Source organism: Oncorhynchus nerka, linkage group LG10 (genome assembly GCF_034236695.1).
Source record: "Oncorhynchus nerka isolate Pitt River linkage group LG10, Oner_Uvic_2.0, whole genome shotgun sequence".
Classification (NCBI taxonomy): Eukaryota; Metazoa; Chordata; class Actinopteri; order Salmoniformes; family Salmonidae; genus Oncorhynchus; species Oncorhynchus nerka.
The window spans coordinates 63,700,892-63,728,583 of record NC_088405.1 but is presented as its reverse complement, the minus strand read 5'-3'; the positions used below and the strand labels follow the sequence as shown (position 1 = coordinate 63,728,583).

The following is a 27,692-nucleotide window of genomic DNA, read 5'->3' as shown; positions in this document are numbered from 1 at the left end:
GCCATCTTAAGCTATTGTCTTTTTATAATAAAGCAGAAGTTGTATTCCCACAACGTGTTCAGCAAAATAAGACACAGTTAACTGAAAATGAACAAAGATACTTAGACAGACGAGCATAGATCGGAGTACAACACTAAATATGATGAAAGCCAATACTTCAAACAAAATGTCAAACACATTTCTTAACAATTTACAGCTTTACATTACACTTCAGAGTGTAAACACACACGCGGGCACACACACGCACATACTGTATATAGGGGTGATATATTGTTCATATTCAAATAGAAATATTATTGGATAAATGGGATACTTTTACTACAAATTGTAATCAATGTTGTAGTAAAGGTTCAAATGATCACAGTCACAGTAACATAGTATTTCTGCAATTCTTTAGTCAGTAAAAAATACCCTTTTAAGTTGAGTTGAAGGAATATGAGGAATATGTATAAAATTGCTTAATGACACCGATTTTCTGCTTTTTACAAATGTTATTTCAGTCAGTGATGAGTCCAGATGACACTTGTTCCACACAGAAGATCAAAACAGATATCATAGGAAGAAAAAAGCTTCCCGTACAAATCCAACTGTACAAACATTATGCTGAGGTCATACAAGAAAAAGTTCCCAAAAATGTTACCATCAAAAGACAATGGGAAATAAAAAGCACTTCTCATTTTAACCAGCTCACAAGTCTTGAAATTGATGATTTAAAAAATGACACTGCTTATAGACCTCCCTCTATGAGGAGAGGAGGCAGTAGTATATTGGCGGCGATTCTGCACCATTTGACCAGGAAAAGCTTTGCATGGCTCTTGCAGTATGAACATAAACTAATCCCAACCCAACTACTGTTTGTATTAATTAATGTACAGCACAGCTCGCCCCTCAGCTCACCTCTACAATCTCTGTCGACTGTGGTCTGTATATCTTCTGTCCCAGGCTAGGTCTAGACCCGGGTGGTGGAGTGGGAGTGGGGCAGGACGGTGGAGTTGTACCCGGCTGGGAAGGTGCTGTAGGGGTGCATGTTGGGCAGGCCCATCAGGGAGTTGGGGATCATTGTGATGTTGTTTGGCGTCATCAGGGGGATGTCGTCTGGTGAGCGGCGCAGGGTCAGGGTGTAGTCCATGTTGGGGGAGAGGTGCAGGGGGTCGTGTAGGTCAGGGAGGTCGTGGAGGTCATGCAGGGTGTCACACTGGTTCATCTGGCTGCACTGGGTCATCTGATGGGACAGGCTCTCGTCGGTGGTGGTGTGGCTCACGTCGTTGCCGTTGCTCTGCCGCTGGGGGCTGGCCTGGTGGGGGCCACCGTGGCCACCCTGCCGGCTGCGCTTGTCCTTACGGTAGTAGAGCGCTGCGAAGGCCAGCACATTGAGGAACAGCAGCGAGGCACCCACAGCGATGGTGACACTCAGCTCAGTAGAGTAATCTCTGGGGTGAGCCACGATCAGAGGACCCGTCTCCTCCCCATCACTGCTGTGGGCTGTGGAGACAGGCGGACGCTTGGTGGTGCCGGTTCTCTTGCCGTTGGAGTTGGTGGTGTCCTGGGGAGGTACCTTGGTGGTGGTGGAGGTGTAATGGAACATGTCATGGAGGTTATACAGGTGGGGCACCAGGTGCTTCCAGAAAGCTACCTTGGTGGCGCGGTAGTGGTCGCGGATGCGAGGCTTCAGGCCGATGTGCAGGTACAGCTGGTCATGGGGGTTGTACTTGGACCAGGCCACCTCCTCAAAGCGGTTGGCCTTGGTATGGATGAACTTAGTGTCCTGGGGCACTGGCTTGTTGGGGTCACTGCAGACATGCAATGAAGACGGGGGTCAAAGACAGGGCATCATTGATAACATACATAGAGAAGTTATTCTTTCAATTGCTTCATTATGGGAGATGTCAACTAGCCTCGCAGAGCCGGTGATCCCGCAAGCTTTCATTAAACGCTGCACGGATATCCATTCGGCGTTTAATGTAAGATCGCGAGAACGGCAGCTTTGCGAGGCTAGATGTCAACAGGCAAGTTTTGCTGGTCAAAGCCAGTTGTAAGCTGACAAGACTGGTTGATGTACATAATGTCACAGTCTTTTTTCAAGTGCTAAGCATTCCCTACATCAGGGATGGGCAACTTTGATAGGGGTGGGGGCCACAAAAACTCTGAACTCTTCTTGAGGGGCCGCAGCGGCTCTGCATACCCACATCCATACCCACACATGCAGTCAGAACTGGTCCTAGCCTTTTGAGGCGCGGAAGTGAAATTGCGTGTAAAACACCTTGTGAGCAAATCATTTTAGCAGCCCCCGTGTTGACAGTAGAGAGAGAAAAACTAAGTTGTAGAGTACATTTCCTGCAATTCTACACATTTTGTCATGGGGCAGAGGGGAAAAAGTGCAGTTTTACAGTTCATTTCCTGCAACTTTACATATGTTGCTATAGGGTGGAGAGAAATGTTTGCAGTTTTGAATATGAGATCTGAGTGAGAGTGATTAACAAAATCAATGGGGGGGCCCCCGGGCGGTAATTCGACCATGATTACTACAAGTTTAGAAAACTGGCTAGACTAATTTACCAATCAATTTTTTTTAAATCCTGACTCAGGCAAATTGAGGCAATGTCAGTGATTGATGCACAACCAAAATTCGAAATTGCACCTTGTGTATTCTGCTGTTCTAACTCTCAACAGTAAGTTGAGACCCCGCCAGTTGCCCATCCCTGCCCTACATCTTTCATTTCAGCCCATCTAAAACCCACTTTCTACTGAGCATCTGTGTCTACATCAGTGTTTACTGTAACATTTTTATAGAGACTAATTGCCGTTTTCTGCTGTGACTTAAGCAGAGGTGTAATGCAGCAAGGCTCCATTTTAAGATACATGTGAAGTGTGTCTATATGTCTATAAATATTGGTTCTTCTGCACAGGCTTCAATACAGTATAGAATATGATTAAGACAACTATTTCCATCTATCATTTATAGCATTTCTTAGGCAAATACAGACACAAATGGGAAATATGAAATAATGACCCCATCCTTTTACTATACAAGCATACCACAATCAAGACTGGATTCTGTCTGACCAGGTCTCGGGTGCTGTACTGACCTGTCTGACCAGGTCTTGGGTGCTGTACTGACCTGTCTGACCAGGTCTCGGGGTGCTGTACTGACCTGTGAGTCTGACCAGATCTCGGGGTGCTGTACTGACCTGTGAGTCTGACCAGGTCTTGGGTTGCTGTACTGACCTGTCTGACCAGGTCTCGGGGTGCCGTACTGACCTGTCTGACCAGGTCTCGGGGTGCCGTACTGACCTGTCTGACCAGGTCTCGGGTGCTGTACTGACCTGTCTGACCAGGTCTCGGGGTGCTGTACTGACCTGTCTGACCAGGTCTTGGGTGCTGTACTGACCTGTCTGACCAGGTCTCGGGGTGCTGTACTGACCTGTGAGTCTGACCAGATCTCGGGGTGCTGTACTGACCTGTGAGTCTGACCAGGTCTTGGGTTGCTGTACTGACCTGTGAATCTGACCAGGCCTCAGGGTGCTGTACTGACCTGTCTGACCAGATCTCGGGGTGCTGTACTGACCTGTGAGTCTGACCAGGCCTCGGGTTGCTGTACTGACCTGTGAGTGTGACCAGGCCTTCGGGGTGCTGTACTGACCTGTCTGACCAGGTCTCTGGGTGCTGTACTCACCCACTCTTGGCAAAGTTGGTCCAGTAAGTCATCACCACAGCGCTGAGCATGATGTCGTTCCTGGAAAAGTTGCAGGGGAACAGGTCAGTGGCTCCCACCATGGGGATGCCAAACACATAGGGCACCTCGTCCCCGTGGGCTGAGTCCGACCACACAGGCTTCATCAGGCTCTGGCAGTGGTGGTAGAAGGCGTAGAAGTATGTGGGCGAGCCGTAGCGGGCGTGCAGGTCAGCCGTCACCACCGAGGGCTCCACCCACTGATGGTCAGTGAACAGGGCGACTAACGTCTTCCTCCTGGTGTCTGGGTTGTCCCTGTCAGCCCAGTCCGTGTACATGAACTTGATGGTCTCCCTCAGAGTGTCCTTCCCCTCCGGGTAGCCATACAGGCTGTCCACGAAGTCCGACACGGCGAAGTCAAAGTCGCTGCCGGACACGCCATCCTCCAGGTCCACCACATTCTCCACGAAACGCAGTCCCTCCCCCTGGTTAACGCCCAGCATGATGTCATAGTTGAGGAACTCGCCCTGCTCCATCAGGATCTCGGGGTCGTCGGGGATGACGTCACCATCAATGACGGGGCCGAAGGCTACATGGTAGCGGGCTGGCTGGATGTCCTGCTCCACCAGCTCTCTGGCACTCTTCTTCTGCAGGCAGGACACCATGTCCAGGGTGTCCAGCACGTTGCAGCCCACCCTCTCAGCCAGCATGCGGGTGTACTTGACAGGTTGGTAGTTGACGGCCCAGCTGGACAGGGCTGAGCCACTCTGGATGATGGCTCTGTGAAACAGGCCTGGGGAGATCATGGCACAGACAGACATACACAGATCAGATGAGTGCTGTCTGGTCAACAAGCATCTGATACAGAACATTTGTAGGCCTGCAGTTTAACATATTGTTAGCTTCATAGGATCTCTCTAGGTTCTGATGATGTCGGTTTTTAACAGTTTTTTGTGCTTACTGCAAAGTTTTATCTGCGATGGTGAGAGACAAACCTCATCAACATCCCTTTTTAAAATCATAAAAAATAAATTTAGGTCTGTTCAATCTGTGCATCTCAGTTAATTGTCATTTTCCTTAAAATGTCAGATAAGTCCTTAAATAATATAAATGGAAAGGATGGAACTCTGAAAATCGTATTTATTCTAATTGACACAGTGTATAATTCACAATTAAAAATAATGCTTAGTAAGTGGTGGATATGTAACATTGGCTACGCTAAAAAGGGATTTGAATGAATTAAACTCACTCAACACAAAGGGATCATATTTGCATACAAATTTGAGGAAACTCATCTGTGAGAGCACTGCTTTTGGGAAAGAGGAAAATTCAGTGACTCCACACAGTAGCCTTGTTGAAAATCTCTCTCTCTCCCTCCCTCTCTATGTTCAAAAATCAATACTACATCAGGGAGGATAGCAACTGATAATGTAATGAACTTCCAATAACGTAATAAACATTCTGAACACATAACGTAAAAATGTTTTTACTGATGTGTTGATTATTACATTATAGAGTGGGTAAAAAGATAACATTAACATGCAGTGTTAGCTGTGCCACTAAATCACATTTTTATTTTTCACATACACATGGTTAGCAGATGTTAATGCGAGTGCAGCGAAATGCTAAAAATCCTGGTTTGAGTCCAGGCTCTGTCGCAGCCGGCCTCGACCGGGAGACCCATGGGGCGGCTCACAATTGGCCCAACGTCGTCTGGGTTAGGGGAGGGTTTGGCAGGCAGGGATGTTCTTGTCCCATCGCGCTCTAGCGACTCCTGTGGTGGGCTGGGCACAATGCATGGTGACACGGTCGCCAGGTGTTTCCGCCTACACATTGGTGTGGCTGGCCTCCGGGTTAAGCCGGCATTGTGTCATGAAGCAGTGTGGCTTGGCTGGGTTGTGTTTCAGAGGACGCTTATCTCTCAACCGTCGCCTCTCCCGAGTCCGTACGGGAGTTGCAGCGATGAGACAAGACGAACTACCAATTGGATACCACAAAATTGGGGAGAAAAAGGGGTTAAAGTAATATTCCCTTTTTTTCAGTAACAGCTGACTGCACTCTGTCGTGGAAAATTAGACATACTATGCTGTTGTTAACCAGGCCTCTCCTCCTGGTTACACTAGTTACCATATCCCCCGCGCATCCCGCAAAGGCGGAGGTGTTGCTAACATTTACGATAGCAAATGTATTTTTATTACTGTGTTTTCGTCTTTTGAGCTTCTAGTCATGAAATCTATGCAGCCTACTCAATCACTTTTTATAGCTACTGTTTACAGGCCTCCTGGGCCTTATACAGCGTTCCTCACTGAGTTCCTTTCAGACTTTGTAGTCATAGCAGATAATATTCAAATTTTTGTGACTTTAATATTCACATGGAAAGTCCACAGACCCACTCCAAAAGGCTTTCTGAGCCATCATCGACTTGAGAAGTGGGTTTTGTCCAACATGTCTCCGGACCTACTCAATGCCATACTCTGGACCTAGTTTTGTCCCGTGGAATACATTTTGTGGATCTTAATGTTTTTCCTTAATCCTGGACAATCGCAACAAATAATCTGCTCAGACCCCAACCAAGGATCACCAAAAGCCGTGCTATAAATGCTCAGACAACCCAAAAATTCCTAGATGCCCTTCCAGACTCCCTCCACCTACCCAAGGATGTCAGAGTACAAAAATTGGTTAACCACCTAACTGAGGAACTAAACATAACCTTGCGTAATACCCTAGATGCAGTTGCACCCTTAAAAACAAAAAACATTTGTCATAAGAAACTAGCTCCCTAGGGCCTCCCGGGTGGCGCAGTGGTCCAAGGCACTGCATCACTGTGCCACCAGAGACCCTGGGTTCGAGCCCAGGCTCTGTCGCAGCCAGCCACAACCGGGAGGTCCATGGGGCGACACACAATTGGCATAGCGTCGTCTGGGTTAGGGAGGGTTTGGCCAGTAGGGATGTCCTTGTCTCATTGTGCACTAGCGACTCGTGGCAGGCCGGGCGCATTGCACACTAACCAGGTCGCTAGGTGCACGGTGTTTCCTCCAACACATTGGTGCGGCTGGCTTCCGGGTTGAATGCCCGCTGTGTTAAGAAGCAGTGCGGCTTGGTTGGGTTGTGTTTCAGATGACGCATGACTCCTGACCTTCACCTGCAGCGATGAGACAAGACAGTAACTACCAACAATTGGATACTATGAAATTGGGGAGAGAAAGGGGGTAAAAATAATTTTAAAGAAAAAAAAGAAAATACCCAAGCCCCAGAAAAATTGGACCGGAAATGGGGCTACACCAAACTGGAAGTCTTCCGATTCGCTTGGAAAGACAGTGCCGTGCTGCTCGATCATCCTATTTTTCCAACTTAATTGAGGAGAATAAAAACAATCCAAAATGTATTTTTGATACTGTCGCAAAGCTAACTAAAAAGCAGCATTTCCCAAGAGAGGATGACTTTCACTTCAGCAGTGATAAATTCATGAACATCTTTGACGAAAAGATCATGATCATTAGAATGATCATTAGAAAGCAAAATCCTCATTAAATCTTAGTAATTTCTCCAAAGCTCAGTTGTCCTGTGTCTGCACAACTCTGCCAGGACCTAGGATCAAGGGAAACACTCACATTTTTTAATACTAAATCTCTTGACACATTGATGAAAATAGTCATGGCCTCTAAACCTTCAAGCTGCATACTGGACCCTATTCCAACTAAACTACTGAAAGAGATGCTTCCTGTGCTTGGCCCTCCTATGTTGAACAAAATAAACGTCTCCCTGTCCACTGGATGTGTACCAAACTCACTAAAAGTGATAGTATTAAAGGCTCTCTTGAAAAAGACAAATAATTTTTAATAAAATAAAAAAAATTGGCTTATAAAGAATCTCCCATTACTCCCCCAAAAAATGAAAAGCTCTTGCGCAGCAACTCACTGCCGTCCTGAAGACAATGTATACGAAACACTTCAGTCTGGTTTTAGACCCCATCATGGCACGGAGACTGCACTCGTGAAGGTGGTAAATTACCTTTTAAAAAGTCTCTCTTTTGACTAACATACCAAGACTGTTTCAAGGACAGCTTTTTTAAAATCAATACAACATTGCAAAAATCAGAAACTTTGTCCAACAATTATGCTGAAAAATGAATCCATGCTTTTGTCACTTCTAGATTAGACTACTGCAAGGCTATCCGGATAAAGCAGTCAATAAAGTTCAGTCAGTACTAAACACAGCTGCTAGAATCTTGACTAGAACCCCAAAATTTGAGTATGCAGTATGTGACATCCCGTTTGTACTATCTGCAGGAACTCCCATGTGTGGAAAGCTGCAGGAAGGAACAGGCAATGGCAGCTATCTTAATCTACAAAGACAAGCTAAACACCTTTTATTCACTATGTTCCCCACCCTTGTTTGCACACATCTGCTAACTGCCACATAGAGGTTGGACTCTATAAAAGCTGAGCCAACTCTGTTAATTGGGCCTCAATTCAACACTGTTGAATTGAATCTTCAACACTGTTGAATTGAATCTTCAAGACTGAAGTGCATAGTTAACTGCTCCATATTTGCAAATCTTAAAAGTTGTTGTTTGAAGATTCTGCAGTCTCTCTTCCCTTCGAACAGATCAAATCCCCTACAACACCAAACCACATTCCTGAATCCTATCACTAAACTTGACTTTAGCAGTGATATCAAGACTTTCAATCTACATTTTGACCACCAATACACACCCACAACCCCAGTCAGTCAGTGAATCAATGAGTCTCTACATAAATATAAGAGAGTGAGAGAGAGCGATTTTCATGGATTTTTGTTGTTGCAAAGTACTTCTAAAAACTCAACTGATATGCATCGTTTTTTAATAGATATAACCCGGCAAACAAAAATGAGTCGTTAGGATGTCCCTGGACCGTCACAAAATGGTAGTCTAAAAGTGGTAAGGACTTTGTGTCATGGTCCCGGGAACGTCTACCCAGGACACGCACAATCAAGTTTCATTACACATCACCCCTTGTTACTGTTGCCAAGGCCCTGATTGGTAATCCACTGATACATTCACAGCTTTGTCTTTTGGCAATGTTAATGACACCCACGCAGGTCAGTAGGTTTTCACTTACTTTAAAAGGTTATAGATCCGTCATTCTCATTGAAAGCAAGTCTAAAAAGTGGTAGATATGTTCTATGTGCTCTATTTCTATGCTTCCTGTTGAGGTTTGTTTGTGCATATTTTACTTACGGTTTTGTACACGAGCATCAAACAGCTGAAAATACAACATTTTTGGTTAAGGAAAACATTTCACAGTGGTTAAGATGACATCCCGCCGACAGAAACAAACAGCTCTTTGGTATGAAGAAGGGCAGGGGGTGTATGCCTTATGATTAACGACTCATGGTGTAATCACAACAACATACAGGAACTCCAGAAATGTTGTTCACATGACCTAGAATTCCTTACAATGAAATCCAGACCGCATTATCTTCCAAGAGAATTCTCTTTGATTCTCTAATTCTCTAAAATCAATACTCCCTAAATTCTATCAGCATATCAAATGCACGACACTACTGGCAGAATTCTGGATCATTGCTACTCTAACTTCCGCGATGCATACAAAGCCCCTCCCGGGCCCCGTCTTCGGCAAATCTGACCATGAATCCATTTTGTTGCTCCAAGCCTATAGACAGAAACTAAAACAGGAAACATCCATGCTCAAGTCAATACAACGCTGATCTGACCAATCAGATTACACGCTTCAAGATTGCTACGATCACGGACTGGGATATGTTCCGGATAGCCTCAGACAACAACATTGATGTATACGCTGACTCTGGGAGCAAGTTTGGGGCCCCACAAGGGTGCGTTCTCAGCCTTCTCATGTAAAGGGTAATAAATACATTATTGAATAATGTCCTAGATGTAAATTTGGCCGGAGCATCAGGATATTAAAGGTCAGTCAAGAAAACCAACCTCTTCCATTCCTGGGACAGAGCAACAATGCATCTCACCCAAAAGAGAGAAAATAACTATTGTTCAACTTTGCAACTATTTAAAACAAGGTTGCATTATGATAGATAAGGGTTCACCTAAAAGCATTTGTAAGTGCATTTATAAATGGAGGTAAATATTGGCTCACTATTTGGCAAACACTGACCAGTTATTGCACTATTTTGACCAATGTGATAATAATTTGTAAATGTATTAGAAACCATGAATGGTTAAGTATCCGTTAATAACATAATTATAACCCCTTTATAAACCTTTTGATAAATGGAACCTTATTGTAAAGTGTTATCACATACTTGACACACATGATTACATTGTGTATGTTTATTCATAGAGTAATTGTCTTCACCTGCAATTTCAACTCACAACCTGGAATTTCGATCTTCCTGCTACACCACCATGTCTGTGTCAATGACTGATTTCACCTGTATTATTACACTTTGGACTTCAAAGTAAATGTAAACTCGGTTAAAAATACTAATGAAAAACTATTATATTTATCATAGTGATTCAGGAGTAACATTCAAACAGAATAATATGCCCCACCAACATTAGACAACTATTTTCAAAACCCAAACAAATAGCTGAAATAAGTCAATGAGAGAATAGTCATTAATTCATAACTAAAATAGCAGTGCAGATGGCACTCTTTTGATAATACATCTCTGCACTTATAGGTATGTGAAATTCTACAGACTTTGTTGTGCAGCAGAAAGATCAGCATACCCCAAATCCCAAGTGGGGTCATATTGAAAAGTCAGTACTAAGTTATTATGTCAAATGCAGTCCTATTGTCATAGATTTAAGATTTGTACACTATTTTAGCTGAACAGCGTACCACTTACCTTAAAACCCCCATATTATTTAATGACTTTACTTATAATTGTTTGGCACACCTGTGACCAAGTGACAAAACTCTCCAGGGACCATGACACAACGTCCCAAGAACATCCTAAAAACGTCTTTGGGGACAGTCCTGGGAAAAACCGGGAGCTAGACAAAACCTCCAGGGGACCATGACACAAAGTCCCAAGAACGTCCCAAGAACGTTCTAAAAACATACTCGGGGAGGTCCCCAAGACAACAAAACTATCAGAGGACCACAACATCCTGACCACTTTAGGCGACTATTTCATGACGTTCTGAGGACGTCCTAACAAATGTTTGTTTGCAGGGATGCTCCCTTGGGACAGTCACGCAACATCCTATGACTAGTACATTAAAGTTCTGACAACATCGTATAAAAGGTCCTGACAAGGTCCTCAGTGACATCCTGGTAACTTACTGGGAACCACACATCCCCTTGACCATCATGAAACGTCTCCTTGTGGCCATTGAATGGCCCATGGATAACATTGTATAGAACCAAATATAAAACTTTTCATAACGTGAGAGGGCGCTGTGAGAGTTATTTAAGATACTCTTTAAAGACGTAGGGTTTCAGATTACTTGTTCAACCATTGGGGTGCCAGGACAGAGCCAAGAGACCAGAGGTGGCGGAACGGAGTGCTCGGGTTGGGATGTAGGGTTTGAGCATAGCCTGTAGGTAAGAAGGGGCAGTTCCTCTTGCTGCTCCGTATGCAAGCACCAGGGACTTGAAGATGACGCAAGCTTCGATTGGAAGCCAGTGGCATGTGCAGAGAGGGGTGACATGGTTAGAACACAAGATGTTGAACACCATGGAGTTGTCAACTGTGATGGAGAGGTCTTGGAGCTGGGGACAACAGTAGTGAGAACACGTGGTGCAGACACAGATCCTCTCCACACTACCTGGTAGGAGCGACCTGCCACTGCCCTTCAGTCCCTTAAAGGATTCACTGTGATTATACTGTGTGATTCCAAGATGGCGTAGCAGTGCAGACGTGGTTTGTCGTTTCTCCCGTGTACATTTAGAATTTTTCATTTTTTGTGTGTATATATTTCAATTTATTTTCAATCTCTTTTCTATTTTTAAATTAAATACACCTCCCGGCAACCCGCCTCACCCAATGTGATACGGATCCGCTATTATTTAGACCTTATAGCCAGAACCTCCATCAGAAGCTAGCCACCAGAAGCTAACCAGCTAATTAGCCACTAGCTATTTAGTCATTGTCAGCCACTGCTAACGGCCTTTACCTTCTGCACAGACTCCAGCCGCTTTTAGCCTGGATAATACTTGCCAGTCTGCCAGTATCGGACTGTTTTTCCACTACAAAGCCGGATTCCGGATTCCCTGGACCATTACTCCTGATCATCACAGCTGCCACCGAGTGGCCCAGCCCCGAAGTTAGCTCTGAGCCAGGCCCACCTCCCGGCCTGCTCAGTGATCACTCGGCTACACAGCTGATGCCTCTCAAACTCTACCCCAACACAACTAGAATCCACCACTACCCAACTGGGTTCTTGCCGTAAGCTCTGGACCTTTGCATCAGATCATCACTGCTAGCTAGCTGCTACTGAGTGCTATTGTGGCTGACGCCCCTGTCCCGAAGCTAGCACCAGTTAGCCGCGAGCCAGTCGCATCTCCCTGCTAGCAAACAAAATTACTACAGCTACAATACCTCTTTCGCCAACTGGCCTGGACCCTTTGTCAACACGGAGCCCGCCGTTCCACCAGGACTGGTCTGCCGATGTAACTCCATCCGTTGTGCCTGCAACAGGCCTTTGCCGGACATCGGAGCAGACTTCTACTAGCCCCGGCCTGCTAACTTTGTACGCCGTGTCTCTCGCTTGCTAGCGTAGCAACGACTACCCAGCGGCTTCCCTGTTGCATCTATTGCTGTTCACTAGACCCTATGATCACTCTGCAACATAATTGATGCCTGCTGGACTGTTCATTAATCACGGTACTCCATTTTGTTTATCTGTCGACCCCAGCCTCGAACTCAGGCCATGTGTGTAGTTAACTTACCCTCTCTGCCCATTCATCGCCATTTTACCTGTTGTTGTTGTTGTCTTAGCTGATTAGCTGTTGTCGTCTTACCCGTTGTTGTCTTAGCTAGCTCTCCTAATCAACACCTGTGATTGCTTTATGCCTCGCTTTATGTCTCAAATGTCAATATGCCTTGTATACTGTTGTTTAGGATAGTTATCATTGTTTTAGTTTACTTTCTGAGCTCCTAGTCCCACTCAACATGCCTCAGATACCTCCCACCTACGTGTTGACCTCACCCAGCATAACTGCGTCCAGAGATGCAACCTCTCTTATCGTCACTCACTGCCTGGGTTTACCACCACTGTACTCACACTCTACCATACCCCTGTCTGTACATTACACCCTGAACCTATCCTAACACACCCAGAAATATGCTCCTTTTATTCTCTGTCCCCAACGCACTAGACGTCCAGTTTTGATAGCCTTTAGCCGTACCCTCGTCCTACTCCTCCTCTGTTCCTCAGGTGATGTGGAGGTTAACCCAGGCCCTGCGTGTCCCCAGGCACTCTCATTTGTTGACTTCTGTAACCGAAAAAGCCTTGGTTTCATGCATGTTAACATCAGAAGCCTCCTCCCTAAGTTTGTTTTACTCGCTGCTTTAGCACACTCCGCCAACCCTGATGTCCTTGCCGTGTCTGAATCCTGGCTTAGGAAGGCCACCAAAATATTCTGAGATTTCCATCCCGGGGCGGCAGGGTAGCCTAGTGGTTAGAGCGTTGGACTAGTAACCAAAAGGTTGCAAGTTCAAATCCCAGAGCTGACAAGGTACAAATCTGTCGTTCTGCCCCTGAACAGGCAGTTAACCCACTGTTCCTAGGCCGTTATTGAAAATAAGAATTTGTTCTTAACTGACTTGCCTAGTTAAATAAAGGTAAAAAAAAAATTTTTTAAATCCCCAACTACAACATTGTCCATCAAGATAGAATTGCCAAAGGGGGAGGAATTGCAATCTACTGAAGAGATAGCCTGCAAAGTTCTGTCACACCTTCCAGGTCTATGCCCAAACAGTTTGAGCTTCTAATTTTAAAAATTCATCTCTCCAGGAATAAGTCTCTCATGGTTGCCGCCTGTTATAGACCCCCCTCAGCTCCCAGCTGTGCCCTGAACACCATATGTGAATTGATTGCCTCCCATCTATCTTCAGAGTTCGTTCTGTTAGGTGACCTAAACTGGGATATGCTTAACACCCCGGCAGTCCTACAATCTAAGCTAGATGCCCTCAATCTCACACAAATTATCAAGGAACCCACCAGGTACAACCCTAAATCTGTAAACATGGGTAACATAGATATTATCCTGACCAACTTGCCCTCCAAATACACCTCTGCTGTTTTCAATCAGGATCTCAGAAATCACTGCCTGCGTCCGCTATGGGTCCGCGGTCAAACGACCACCCCTCATCACCGTCAAACGCTTCCTAAAACACTTCTGCAAGCAGGCGTTTCTAAATCGACCTGGCCCGGGTATCCTGGAAGGATATTGACCTCATCCCGTCAATTGAGCATGCCTGGCCGTTCTTTAAAACTTATTTCCTCACCATCTTAAAAAAGCATGCCCCTTTCAAAAAATATAGAACTAAGACCAGATATAACCCTTGGTTCACTCCAGACCTGACTGCCCTCGACCAGCACAAAAACATCCTGTGGTGGACTGCACTAGCAGCGAACAGTCCCCACGATATGCAACTTTTCAGGGAAGTCAGGAACCAATACATGCAGTCAGTCAGAAAAGCAAAGGCTAGCTTTTTCAAACAGAAATTTGCTCCAAAAAGCTTTGGGACACTGTAAAGTCCATGGAGAATAAGAGCTCCTCCTCTCAGCTGCCAAATGCTAGACGTCCACCGATAAATCCACGATAATCGAGAATTTCACTAAGCATTTCTTTACAGTTGGCCATGCTTTCCTCCTGGCTACCCCAACCCCGGCCAACAGCTCCGCCCCCCTCCCCCCCCGCAGCTACTTACCCAAGCCTCCCCAGCTTCTCCTTCACCCATATCCAGATAGCAGATGTTCTGAAAGAGCTGCAAAACCTGGACCCGTACAAATCAGCTGGGCTAGACAATCTGGACCCTCTCTTCCTAAAATTATCCGCCGCCATTGATGCAACCCCTATTACCAGTCTGTTCAACCTCTCTTTCATATCGTCCGAGATCCCTAAAGATTGGAAAGCTACCGCGGTCATCCCCCTATTCAAAGGGGGTTACACTCTAAACCCAAACTGTTACAGACCTATATCCATCCTGTCCTGCCTTTCTAAAGTCTTCAAAAGCCAAGTCAATAAACAGATCACTGACAATTTCGGATCCCACGTACCTTCTCCGCTGTGCAATCCGGTTTCCGAGCTAGTCACGGGTGCACCTCAGCCACGCTGAAGGTCCTAAACGATATCATAACTAACATAGATAAAAGACAGTACTGTGCAGCCGTCTTCATTGACCTGGCCAAGGCTTTCGACTCTGTCAATCACCGTATTCTTATCGGCAGACTCAACAGCCTTGTTTTCTCAAATGACTGCCTCGCCTGGTTCACCAACTACTTCTCAGACAGAGTTCAGTGTGTCAAATTGGAGGGTCTGTTGTCCGGACTCCTGGTAGTCTCTATGGGGGTACCACAGGGTTCAATTCTTGGGCCAACTCTTTTCTCTGTATATATCAACAATGTCGCTCTTGCTGCGGGTGATTCCCTGATCCACCTCTACGCAGATGATACCATTCTGTATACATCTGGCCCTTCTTTGGACACTGTGTTAACTAACCTCCAAATGAGCTTCAATGCCATACAACACTCCTTCCGTGGCCTCCAACTGCTCAAAAAACGCTAGTAAAACTAAATGCATGCTTTTTAACCGTTTGCTGCCCGCACCCGCCCGACAAAATTAAATCTATAATCGGCTTCCCATTTCACAACAAAGCCTCCTTCACTTCTTATCTCAGCTCACTGGTCACGATGACAACACCCGTAGCATACGCTCCAGCAGGTATATCTCACTGGTCATCCCCAAAGCCAACACCTACTTTGGCCGCCTTTCCTTCCAGCTCTCTGCTGCCAATGACTGGAACGAATTGCGCAGAAAAATAAAAAATTATAATAATCATAAAAATCGCTGAAGCCGGAGACTTATATTTCCCTCACTAACTTTAAACATCAGCTATCTGAGCAGCTAACCGATCGCTGCAGCTGTACATAGCCCATCTGTCAATAGCCCATCCAATTTACCTACCTCATCCCCATATTGTTTTTATTTACTTTTCTGCTCCTTTGCACACCAGTATTTCTACTTGCCCATCATCATCTGCACATCCATCACTCCAGTGTTAATTTGCTAAATTGTAATTACTGCGCCACTATGGCCTTTTTATTGCCTTACCTCCTCATGCCATTTGCACACACTGTATATAGACATTTTTTTCTTCTCTATTGTGTTATTGACTGTATGCTTGTTTATTCCATGTGTAACTTGGCCAGGTCGCAGTTGTAAATGAAAACCTGTTCTCAACTAGCCTACCTGGTTAAATAAAGGTGAAATAAAAAAATAAAAAAATAGGATGTAATTCAGAGTGTACAGAGCCTGAGATGTCCAACACTGAGAGGCTTGAGAGGAGGATCTGATGTTTCACGGTGTTGAGGGTAGTGGATAGATCTAGGAGGATGAGGACAGAGGAGAGAGTGTCAGCTTTAGCAGAGTGGAGAGCCTCTTTTACACAGAGGAGAGCGGTTTCAGCTGTGTGAGCCTTGACTGGTTAGGGTCAAGAAGATAGTTCTGAGGGAGATAATGGGAGATATAATGAGAGAATTGGTCAGAGACAGCACACTCAAGTGTTTTGGAAAGAAAAAATAGAAGGGATGGTGGTCTGTAGTTGACATCAGAGGGGTCGAGTGTTGGTTTCTTGAGGAGGGGAGAACTCTGGCCATCTTTAAGTCAGAGAGGGTGCATCCAGTGGTCAGGGATGAGATGAGGGAAGTGAGGAATGGAGGTCTCCAAAGATGGTCTGGAGAAGAGAGGAGGGGGTGAGGTCAAGGTGGTAGGTTGTTGGGCAGCCGGACATCACTAGTCGCAAAATTTCATCTGGAGAGACAGGGGAGAGGTCAGTCGTCCGAAGAGAGGGAGGAGGAAAAGGTGGTTGATTAAGGAGGGAGGACAAAGCAAAGTAGAGTTTCCCAGGGTTGGAGGAAGAAGCTTGAAATGTAGTTATAGAAAACGGCTTTAGCAGTAGATACAGAGGAATAGAAGGTAGAGAGGAGGGAGTTGAAGGATGATAGGTCCTCCTGAAGTTTAGTTTTCCCCCATTTCCGTTCAGAATATGCTTAGGTTATTACGAGTGTACTGATATAAGTCTAACATCCCAGCAACTTTGAGAAAAAACACTTTATATCGTATTTGTCCCTGTTGGAATTCAAGACGAGCTATGCATATGAAGTCGATGAATTTGAAATACTATCAAATTCAGGCGGTTGATGCAACACCCCTCTTCTTTATAGCCGAGTTGTGCCCGTTGTTCACATGTGCATCTGCCCTCTCACTGACTAGAATGGTCCCACCTGATCTCGCCTGCCTTTCACCTTTGAGGACACGTATTCCATTGTTAGAGCGGTCACTTGACCATCATGTCAATATAATGGATCATCTATGACCATACCCCTCTGACGGTTATTGGGGTGGTTTTGGTGGGGATACGTCAGGCGGTGTGGGTGGAGCTACGCGCTGCCTGACCACCAGGGTTGGGGTAAACTCTAAGGCAAAAGTGGCCTAATCAATCCTGGAATAAGGAGGCATGAAACTCCGTATGAATATTTTTGTGATCATTCGAAGTTGGTTAGTCACATGACTGCAAGGTGTGTCTTCAAATTGAAGAGTGTTTTTTTTTTAACTTTCTTTGAAGACACTGTATGTTTGCAAGGTCAGAATGGATGTGCAATAGTAGTGGTATACTAGTAGCAGTGCAAACCCCTGAGCATTGAGTTGATGTGTAGCATCAGGCTACCAGGCCATACAGCACATCCACTAACCCAAGCAGATATGTCTGGAAAACAAAGGACAAACCCCACTGCTCTTCAGTCCCTTAAAGGATTCACTGTGATTATACTGTATGATTCACTTCACTGACCCTCCTGTTTTTGACTTTGTTATGAACCCACCAAACCAAATATGGCCTGTTGTGAAACCAGCTCATTTTACAAAGCCAGGCAGTGGAAAAACATTTCCATTTATGCTTTTTTGTATGTCTAAAAATGGTACATTCTCCAAGTGATTTGTATTATTTTATATCGGCAACGGTCATCATCGGTCTTGATTAATGCTTGAAAAAATGCATGATATAAAGACTGAGTGGGCATTCTGTCTGTGTACCACAGTATGACGCTGGCTCACACAAATCTCAGTGAGGGGCCTAAGCTGGCTGTGCTGCCGTTAGAGCTGTGTGGCCTGATGTAATAAAGGGCTGATTGATTAGAGGAGGTGGTGTGTGTGTGTGTGTGTGTGTGTGTGTGTGTGTGTGTGTGTGTGTGTGTGTGTGTGTGTGTGTGTGTGTGTGTGTGTGTGTGAGATGTAAAGGCACAGATGCCACTGTTTTTGTTTTAGATTGAGTGTCATTAATTCATTCACAACCCTCCTTCCGTATACTCCGGTGAGGATAAGAAAAGATATCAGCAAATCGCTCTAAAACACCGGGGGTAAATTAGTGAGTGTAAAACAAAGTGAGGTTTAAAGACCATGGTATTGACTAATAGATACTGAACAGTATGTGCTGTGCACATATCTCTTGATGTATAGATGTAAATAAATAAAGTTAAATTGATAGATAGTGTAGTGAGATAGATAGTTAGACTCCATCCATGCATTACCTTGAATTTATAGGCGTTTCTGTTAAACAGGTTCATGCTATAAGAGGGAAAGCTTTTAGTCTGATTAGATTGACGAGAGGGGAACAATAGCCATCACTTAACTCCACAACTACCCCCACCACCCTAGCCACATATCCAAATACTTCACTTCCTCTGAAGGACTCAATTGGACCCATTTGGAGTTGCACTTGATATAGTAGATGATAGATTGTGATAAAACCTCAATTCATACAGATTTAGTTGAGGATAGGGGTTGTATACAGTTAGATCTAAAGCACTAAATAATACAGAAATATCATATTTCATTTTAGCATAAAAGCAACAAGGTGAAGAGAAAAGCTGATGATACAGTAGATCTGTGAATAATGCCACTTCCCTGAAGCAAGACGAGAGAGCACAACACATTCATGTTAATGCTCCACGTGAAGCTATATTACGAGATCAAGTGTCATATAAAGTAGTATCTAGTATGTGTCTGTGATAACTACAGGCTGATGAATCACTGGGCCGTGTGTGTGAATTTTGTGACGGAACTACATTGAACAAAAATATAAACGCAACTTGTAAAGTGTTGGTCCCATGTTTCATGAGCTGAAATAAATTATCCCTAAAACAATGTATGCAATCATTTGTTTACATCCCTGTGATTGAGCATTTCTCCTTTGCCAAGATAATCCACCCACCTGACAGGTGTGGCAGATCAAGAGGCTGATTAAACAGCTTGTGCTGGGGACAATAAAAGGCCATTAAAATATGCAGTTTAATCACAAGTGTCTAAAGTTGAGGGCGCGTGCAATTGGCATGCTGACTGCAGGAATGCCCACCAGAGCCGTTTCCAGATAATTTAATGTATATTTCTCTACCATAAGCCGCCTCCAATGTCATTTTAGGGAATTTGGCAGTACGTCCAACTGGCCTCATAACCACAGACCACGTGTAACCTCTCCAGCCCAGGACCTTCTGCACAAACTGTCAGAAACCGTCTCAGGAAGGCTCATCTGTGTGCTCGTCATCCTCACCATGGTCTTGACATGACTGCAGTTCGGCTTCATAACCAACTTCTGTGGACAAATGCTCCCCTTTCATGTCCACTGGCATGCTGGAGAAGTGCGCTCTTCAGGGATGAATCCTGGTTTCAACTGTACTGGGCAGATGGCAGACAGCGTGAATGCCGTTCTGTTTGCAAGCGGTTTGCTGATGTCAACGGTGTGAACAGAGTGCCCCATTGTGGCGGTGGGGTTAAGGTATGGGCGGAAATAAGCTACGGACAACGAACACAATTGCATTTTATCGATGGCAATTTAAATGCACAGAGATACCGTGACCAGATCCTGAGGCCCATTGTCGTGCCAGTTCATCTGCAGCTATCACCTCATGTTTCAGCATGATAATGCACAGCCCCATGTTGCAAGGATCTGTACACAATTCCTAGAAACTGAAAATGTCCCTGTTCTTCCCTCCTGCATACTCACCAGACATGTCACAAATTGAGCATGTTTGAGATGCCCTGGATCGACGTGTACGACAGCATGTTCCAGTTCCCGCCAATATCCAGCAACTTTGCACAGCCATTGAAGGACGAGTGGGACAACATCCCACAGGCCACAATAAAGGCCTGATCAACTCTATGCGAAGGAGATGTGTCACACTGCATGAGGCAAATGGTGGTCACGCCAGATACTGACTGGTTTTCTGACCCATGCCCCTACTTTTTAAAAGTTAAACTATATAGAAAAGTATGTGGACATCCCTTCAAATTAGTGGACTTGGCTATTTCAGCCACACCCGTTACTGATAAGTGTATAAAATAGAGCAAAATGCCATGCAATCTCCATAGACAAACATTGACAGTAGAATGGCCTTACTGAAGGCCTCAGTGACTTTCAATGTGGCAACGTCATAAGATGCCACCTTTCCAACAAGTCAGATCGTCAAATTTCAGCTCTGCTAGAGCTGCCCTAGTCAACTGTATGTGCTGTTATTGGAAACGTCTAGGAGCAAGAACGGCTCAGCCGCAAAGTGGTAGGCCACACAAGCTCACAGGACGGGACCGTCAAGTGCTGAAGCGTGTAAAAATGGTCTGTCCTCGGTCGCAACACCCACTACTGAGTTCCAAACTGCCTCTGGAAGCAAAGTTAGCACAAGAACTGTTCGTCCAGAGCTTCATGAAATGGGTTTGCATGGCCGAGCAGCCGCACACAATACAATGACATTCTAGACAATTCTGTGCTTCCAACTTTGTGGCAACAGTTCAGGGAAGGCCCTTTTCTGTTTCAGCATAACAATGCCCACGTGCACAAAGCGAGGTCCATAGAGAAATAGTTTGTCGAAATCGGTGTGAAAGAACTTGACTGGCCTGCACAGAGCCTCAACCCCATCGAACACCTTTGGGATGAATTGGAACACTGACTGCGAGCCAGGCCTAATCGCCCAAAATCAGTGCCTGACCTCACTACTGCTCATGGCTGAATGGAAGCAAGTCCCTGCAGCAATGTTCCAACATCTAGTGGAAAGCCTTCCCAGAAGAGTGGAGGCTGTTATAGCTAGGATTTTGGACTGAGATGTTCGACAAGCAGGTGTCCACATACACTACTTTACCAAAAGTATCTGTGATCAACAGATGTATATCTGTATTCCCAGTCATGTGAAATCCATAGATTAAGGCCTAATTTATTTATTTTAATTGACTGATTTCCTTATTGGAACTGTAACTCAGTGAAATCTTTTGCATGTTGCGTTCATATTTTTGTTCAGTATATATATGAAGGCATCTGCATTGATCATGCGATTCACTGGTGACTAACCCATCCCTCCTGCCCTGTCTCCCCAGGTTGAATCTTCGGCTTACCCTCAGAGTGGTGGGACAGTGTGAGCAGGCTGACGCAGGAGGCTCCAATCCCAGATCCAAAGACAGTGATGCGACCCGGGTCTCCTCCAAAATAGCCGATGTTCTTGCTGATCCAACGCAGGGCTTGGATCTGGTCCAGGAGTCCATAGTTCCCTTTAGCTGCCTGGTCACCTGTACTGAGGAACCCTGGAATATACAGAAGAAGATATTAGTGTTATTTAGGTGATTTCTTTAACACTTATCTGTGGTTCAGCATATCATACCATCATTCTTCTCCTCTGCCTCCACAAACCTCTTCTGTTCCTGACACCATTGACCCTTCTCATAAGGACACTCTCGCTGCACGGCTCCTTGAGTTGCAACCTGTCCTTTTCTCCACTATGCTGTGTGTATAGAGGCAGTCTACCTTGGGGCAGAGCCAAGAGAGCACCAGTATCAATCACGGAGAGGGGGGCAGGCCCTTTCCGCCCCTCGCACAGAGATAGATGAAGTGTCACTCCTACAAGAAAGACTCTCGACCTTGGCTGTGACTCCTGCATCCCCTCTTATTTAAAATCATATAGGCTGCCAAAAGTGCTCAATCTCTCCGCAGGTTAGATAAATTCACCTAAAAAAAACTGATTGAAGCAGTGTTTTGGAATATTGTAGCTTGTATACGACAAATCACAACCATTGGCCCTCTGACGGAGGACATTACATTGTTGCAATTCTAATCTTACTCCCATCAATACAATATCAACATACCTTGCCTTCATAACCTGGGATTATACATCAGGGGAAAATGAGTCATATAGCAAGTCATAGAAATGTAACAAATTCAAACTCTGGTGGGAGAGAGAGATCCATAGAATAACATAGTAGAACTCTAACTTAAATAGGATCTCTGTGGGGAGATCAACGTTATGAGAAGAACATTTATCAATCCTATGCCAGTACTGTATGTACTCTTCAAGGCTGAAATGAATGTCCACAAACACCATTCAGAGATAGTAAGAGAATCTCATCACCTAGTACTCCGACCCTGTAGTTGAGAGTGATGACGATGACATTCCCATAGCTGGCCAGCACACTCCCATCAATCATATTCCCTGTCCCCTCCATGTATGATCCTCCATGGATGTAGACCATCACGGGCCTAGCCTCAGTGTCCCGAATGTCTGCAGAGAGAATCAGCCATTTACGCTTTGTACAGTAAAGCTTTAAAGACAAGGTAATGCAATGCAACATCAGAATACTGTAACCCCTCCCAGAAACTAGACTCAGCAACATTTACACCACTAAAGCTGAAGGTAAGCTCAAGGTAATGGCATCGATTTTAGCAGATGTGCTTGGGTGATTAAGGTCGTGGTTGTGACGAACCAATGGAGACAAGAATGCAAAGCAAGGATACTCATCATACAGGCCTAACAGGGAACGTGCAGTAGAAAGAAAAAGAATTGCTATATTATGTCAAGCTCACTCTTTTACCCCCACAAAACTGTGTTCATACTAGAGCCATTTACAACTATTCTATTATTAGCAATACTTTTTACACATGTAGTATCCCTAAAGTGTATCTGGTTCATACTATATTTGCTCACTGTGTGTTCAGAGCATTGCAGGCATTGCATGTCATATTAGTGGTTCAATTGCAGTACCCAACTTACTTTGCATCGAAAACAACAATTAGATCTAGTTGGTCAGAACAATGCATATGACCTGAATTGTAAGTTCCATGTCAATGTGAGAGGTGTGGGTTGCCATAAAACAACAAACGACACAAATCTCCTACACCACAGTCAATCTCCTGAATAGCACAGTATGTAGTGAATAGTAATAGCTTCATCCACATGAGTCCCTCGTACAGTCTTCCCATGAGACCCACAGAGTATAGTGGAGGAGACTTTGAGATAAGATGCAGTTGGTTATAGACATCACAGTCTGTGATCCCTAGAAGACACAGCAAAATTGTCACTTTTTCAAACATGAAGAGGTACTGTATGTGTACATTTATTGCACTCATGTTCAATTTATAGTGCTGAAAAAAATGAGCTCTTTGTTGATTGGCCATGGGAATGCAACCCTGTTCCTGGAGAGCCAGGAGCTTTAACCGACCTGAAAGATCAGGTGTGATGAATTTAGTCAATCACTTAACTGACCAACTGAGCTAATTGATCAGTGGAGTGATTGACTAAATTCAACACACCTGGGCCCAGATTCACAAAATCTTCTTAAGAATACATTTATTTTTAACTGCCATTTTCCCCCTTAACTAAAGACTTGAGAAGAAAGTTAAGCAAAGTTGCTATTCCTCAAAAAGGTTATTGGAAAATGTATTGCGCTATTTCTTATGTTTCTCCTTAAAGCAAAAAGTTAAGAAGAAATTTGATTCTTGAAAATCCAGTTATTGGAAATGTTATTTTTTCCAAGATAGCTAAACCCTTGTCTTAAACTCAGGGCAGTGAGAGAAAAAGCTCATAAAAGCAAATGAACATGTTTAATTCACTCACAAACTTCATCTGAAAGTTTCAGTATTGATTATTTTAAACCTAAGAACATGTTTTAGAACAGTAAATCTCATTAAGAAATATGCTAAAATGATTGCCATTGCTAGCTAGATAGCTACCTAAAATGACAGTCACCAGGTGTACGTTGTTTCCTCTGACACATTGGTGCGGCTTGCTTGGCTGAGTTGTGATTCAGAGGACGCACGCCTCTCCCGAGTCCATATGGGAGTTGCAGCGACATGACTAACTACCAATGTGGAGAAATAATATTTACAATTGTTAAAAAATAAAATAAGTGTTTTGTGAATCTGGGCCCTGGTCTTCCAGGCGGTTAAAGCCTAATCCTGCATACCCTGTGGATCTCCAGGAACATGGTTGACTTCCCCTGAGACAAGGAGACAAGAAATAACCCATACAATAACCTATTGTACAAATGGAGTACAGTACATTTGGGATCAATGACAAATTGACCAGCATACCTACATTTACCTTCAGGGGGCTGTTAGAGGGCGAAATCCGTATCAAGTGTCCCCCAAAAAATCCATGACACCAAAAATACTGCAGATATGATATGGATGTCCAGATCAAATCAATTAAAGAGTGAAATAGCGAAGGCGCTGAGAAAATCAAGTGACTTGATATTGACTTTGCATGCAAACTGATAAACTACGGTTGAACTACTTCTGAGGTGTAAAAGGTTTGTCAAGAAATCGAAGATGAAGGTCTGTGGAAATTTCAAAAATCTAAAAGTTGTGTATTAAACTTTGAGCACAAAAAAATACCTTCACTGTCACTGTGAGAGAAATCCGCTCCTTGACTCTTGATTTGGGTCCCTAGGATTCACATGAGGGAGGAAAAAAACAAGAAAGAACAAGAGAATTCAAAAATAACATGATTGACCGCCAAGGAAGAAAGTGATATCCAATCAGTGTCTCAGAAAATCAGTCCAAAATTGCATTACTGTAAAAAGAAGGAAGCATGTCCGTTCTTTAAGCAGAGAGAGGAAATATGATCTAGTCTCCTTTTCCTTGTCTTGTTAAGAAAAAAAACTAGGCTGTTTACATATTGTACCAACAGCAACTTTTTGAAGTCAATATGTTGATTTGTTTTCTAATGAAATAAAAAATCATATTGTATTGAAATCAACATGTCATGGGTGGATGTTATTGTGTGGAATAATCTTACTCTCAGGAAAACACTTAAATCTCTGAACACATACACATGCACACACACCTCTGTCCGACATTTATTGGTCTCTACTGGGTTTAACATTCAAAGACGATGAGGCTGTGATTTTGGCTTTGAGCCAACTCCCAAGTCACTCTGCTCCTTTAAATTCCTTTGTTAGCTTACATACCTTCTTCTCTACATACTTTCTTGTTGGGTTTTCTGGCACATTCCTTGGATATTCTTTTGACTGAAAAATGAATGAGACTACAAAATAACAGAAGCCTCTGAAAAATGTAAGAAACATGCAGGAACCAACCAGGTCCACTTCTCATCACCTTAGGAACGAAAGGGAGGTAGTGAGATAGGGGGTTAGATATATTCATAAAATAAAATAATAAGCATAATGAATTCACATGCACTCGGTCTATAGATTGTGTGAGCCCTAATACTGTCCAAAAAAAATGAAGTAACAGAAATGTGTTTATCAATCACAATAGTGTTTACTGGAGATCAGGCAGCTCTGATTTTGTCCAGTTAATATTGATCAACAGATCCATAGCATACAAATATAGAAATGTATTGCACCTCAGATTCTTATACTGTTAAGGTGCTCACATTGTAAACAGACATCTAGTGCACAAGACTAAATATTTAATCAGACTAACATTTGTCTGAATCTCATTTATCACATCTATTGACCTATTCCCAGTAGTTAGGTTAGGAAATGCTGTAGGCTATATTCTGACTTTAAATGATTAGTTGTCTGACACATTAACAAGTTTTATATCAGTGTGTGAATGCATTTTCCTCTTACAGAACACAAGGAAGGGAGGCAACACGTAAGCAGTGAAGAAGAGTTGATGACATGACTTTGGAGGGGAAAAGAACTTGGGCTGGCACAAATGGGATGCACAATGACAACTGCTGCATGCTCAAAACACGATCATCGCAAGGTGACAGCAAGGCCAATACAGTAAACATGGATTGTCCCTTTGGTGCATTTGACCCATTCCACTCACCATCCTCTGTTGGAACATAGATGTTTAAATACAAACAGTCCTCGTTCTGATCCTGAATGTAATTGGCCACTGTGTCCAGGTTATAGGTGAACCATATGGGCATCATGATCTCAGGCACTGTGTTGCGGATGTTCTGAGGGCACACCGGTGTGAAGTGGGTAGCATTCTTGATCCCTGACCAGGAGGAGGGCTGCTCTGGGGGCGTGAAGCGCTTCTCCCCAATGGGAGGTGCAGCGTACGGCACCCCAAGGTACTGGTCAACGGGTTTAAGGACCTCACCTGGCACTGCGACCCGGAGGCCCCTCAGCTTCCCAAACTGGGTGTTCACAGTTGGGTTGAAGTTCTGGCTGGTTGCCACTGTGCATTGCCAGTAGGAACATAACATCCACATTAAAAGAACACGGCGGGCAGTGATGGTTGCGGTTCCTCTATGATTTGATAGGTGTGCAGGCAACCAATGGTGCCTGAACTCTGCCAACCACATGGTCTGGGCAAATGAGTGCCTCTGCACCACGCCAATGTACACTCAAGTGTCCTCTCAGTCCTTATAACCTACTGTATTCCACTCAACCAGGCATTGCTCAACCTGCCCTGGGCTCCAATTGTTACTAAAAACAAATAAACAAAGGCCAGGTATTCACTCATCTCCAGCTTCAACTCTCATTGATGTTCAGAACCCAGAGCTGCAAACAAGAGAGACAAATGGTCAGGTGAGCAAACATCGAAATCAGCGTTTCAACAAAAACGTGTGGGTTGCTGACTGCAATGCCGCTGAGTATTTTGATGGGACTATGTTGCCAGATTAATTGAAAACTAGGGCTATTAAATATATAGTGCTAGAGTAGCTCATCATTCGTATGCTTACACAGAAGATTGGCTCCCTGTAGAAAACCCACACAATCATTTCAAAGCAATCTAATCACTTGGGAGAACTCAAGGGACCATTTGAACACACTATGGTGGTGAGTGAGTGGTAGTGTTGTCTGTAATCCAGCAGAATGTGAATGTAAATATATGCAAATGTTAATATCACAAAGAACATACTCATTGCCCTCAATTGTCTTTATATCTCACAATGATTTCGCCAGGGATAAGTTTACTCTACAAAGAGACAATATAATTTCCAGCATGTTTGATGTTAACACATCTTCATGATTCTAGAGTGGGCTGATATTACCATGGGGAGAGGATTTGAACTATCTGAAAAAGCATCTGCATCAATGTAGGCGGAATGCTGTGTATGCTGCAATGCATCTGGAAGTGAGGGCTTTAGTGTACTGTACGTTCACTTTGTCTCATGTAAAAGGACAGTAATGAATCTGAGACAGAAATGTTTTTTAAAAAAGCCACTACATTAACAATGTTTGTTCTGGGTTCTTCAGTACTAAATCATTAAGGACACTGATGTAACCGTTAAGCTGTGATGGAAGTACAGTGCCATATCATCACATTCTTTCTCATTTGTATAGTTTAGATTAGGGATAGGCAACTGCCGGCACGCAGCCCTCCTTTTGAAAGGCCTCGGATCAATTTTAGGAGCTCAGTCGGGGTCTCAATTTACTGTTAAGAGTTAGAATAGTAGAATACACAAGGTGCAATTTAGAAATTTGGCTGTGCATCAGCAGTTTTTCTCTTCTTATGTTAGTCACTGATAGCTGCCATGGGATAATTGAGTGAATAACATTTTTTAGATAGCTGTCTGCTAGACTAACCTAGCAATCTAAACTTAGTAATCATGGTCAAATTACCGGCCAGG

General features: G+C 44.1%; 1 protein-coding gene across 1 annotated transcript; it reads right to left on the bottom strand.

The window, feature by feature from the left end:
- Nucleotides 1-42: 42 nt before the first annotated feature.
- LOC115135808 (neuroligin-3-like) lies at nt 43-26,617 on the bottom strand. Its single transcript, XM_029670907.2, has 5 exons — nt 25,937-26,617; nt 22,269-22,418; nt 21,262-21,447; nt 3,674-4,463; nt 43-1,790 (listed from the first exon to the last, which is right to left on the bottom strand). Exons 1-5 carry the CDS (start codon nt 26,418-26,420, stop codon nt 950-952), a joined length of 2,451 nt encoding a protein of 816 aa, XP_029526767.1. The 5' UTR covers nt 26,421-26,617; the 3' UTR covers nt 43-949.
- Nucleotides 26,618-27,692: the final 1,075 nt, after the last annotated feature.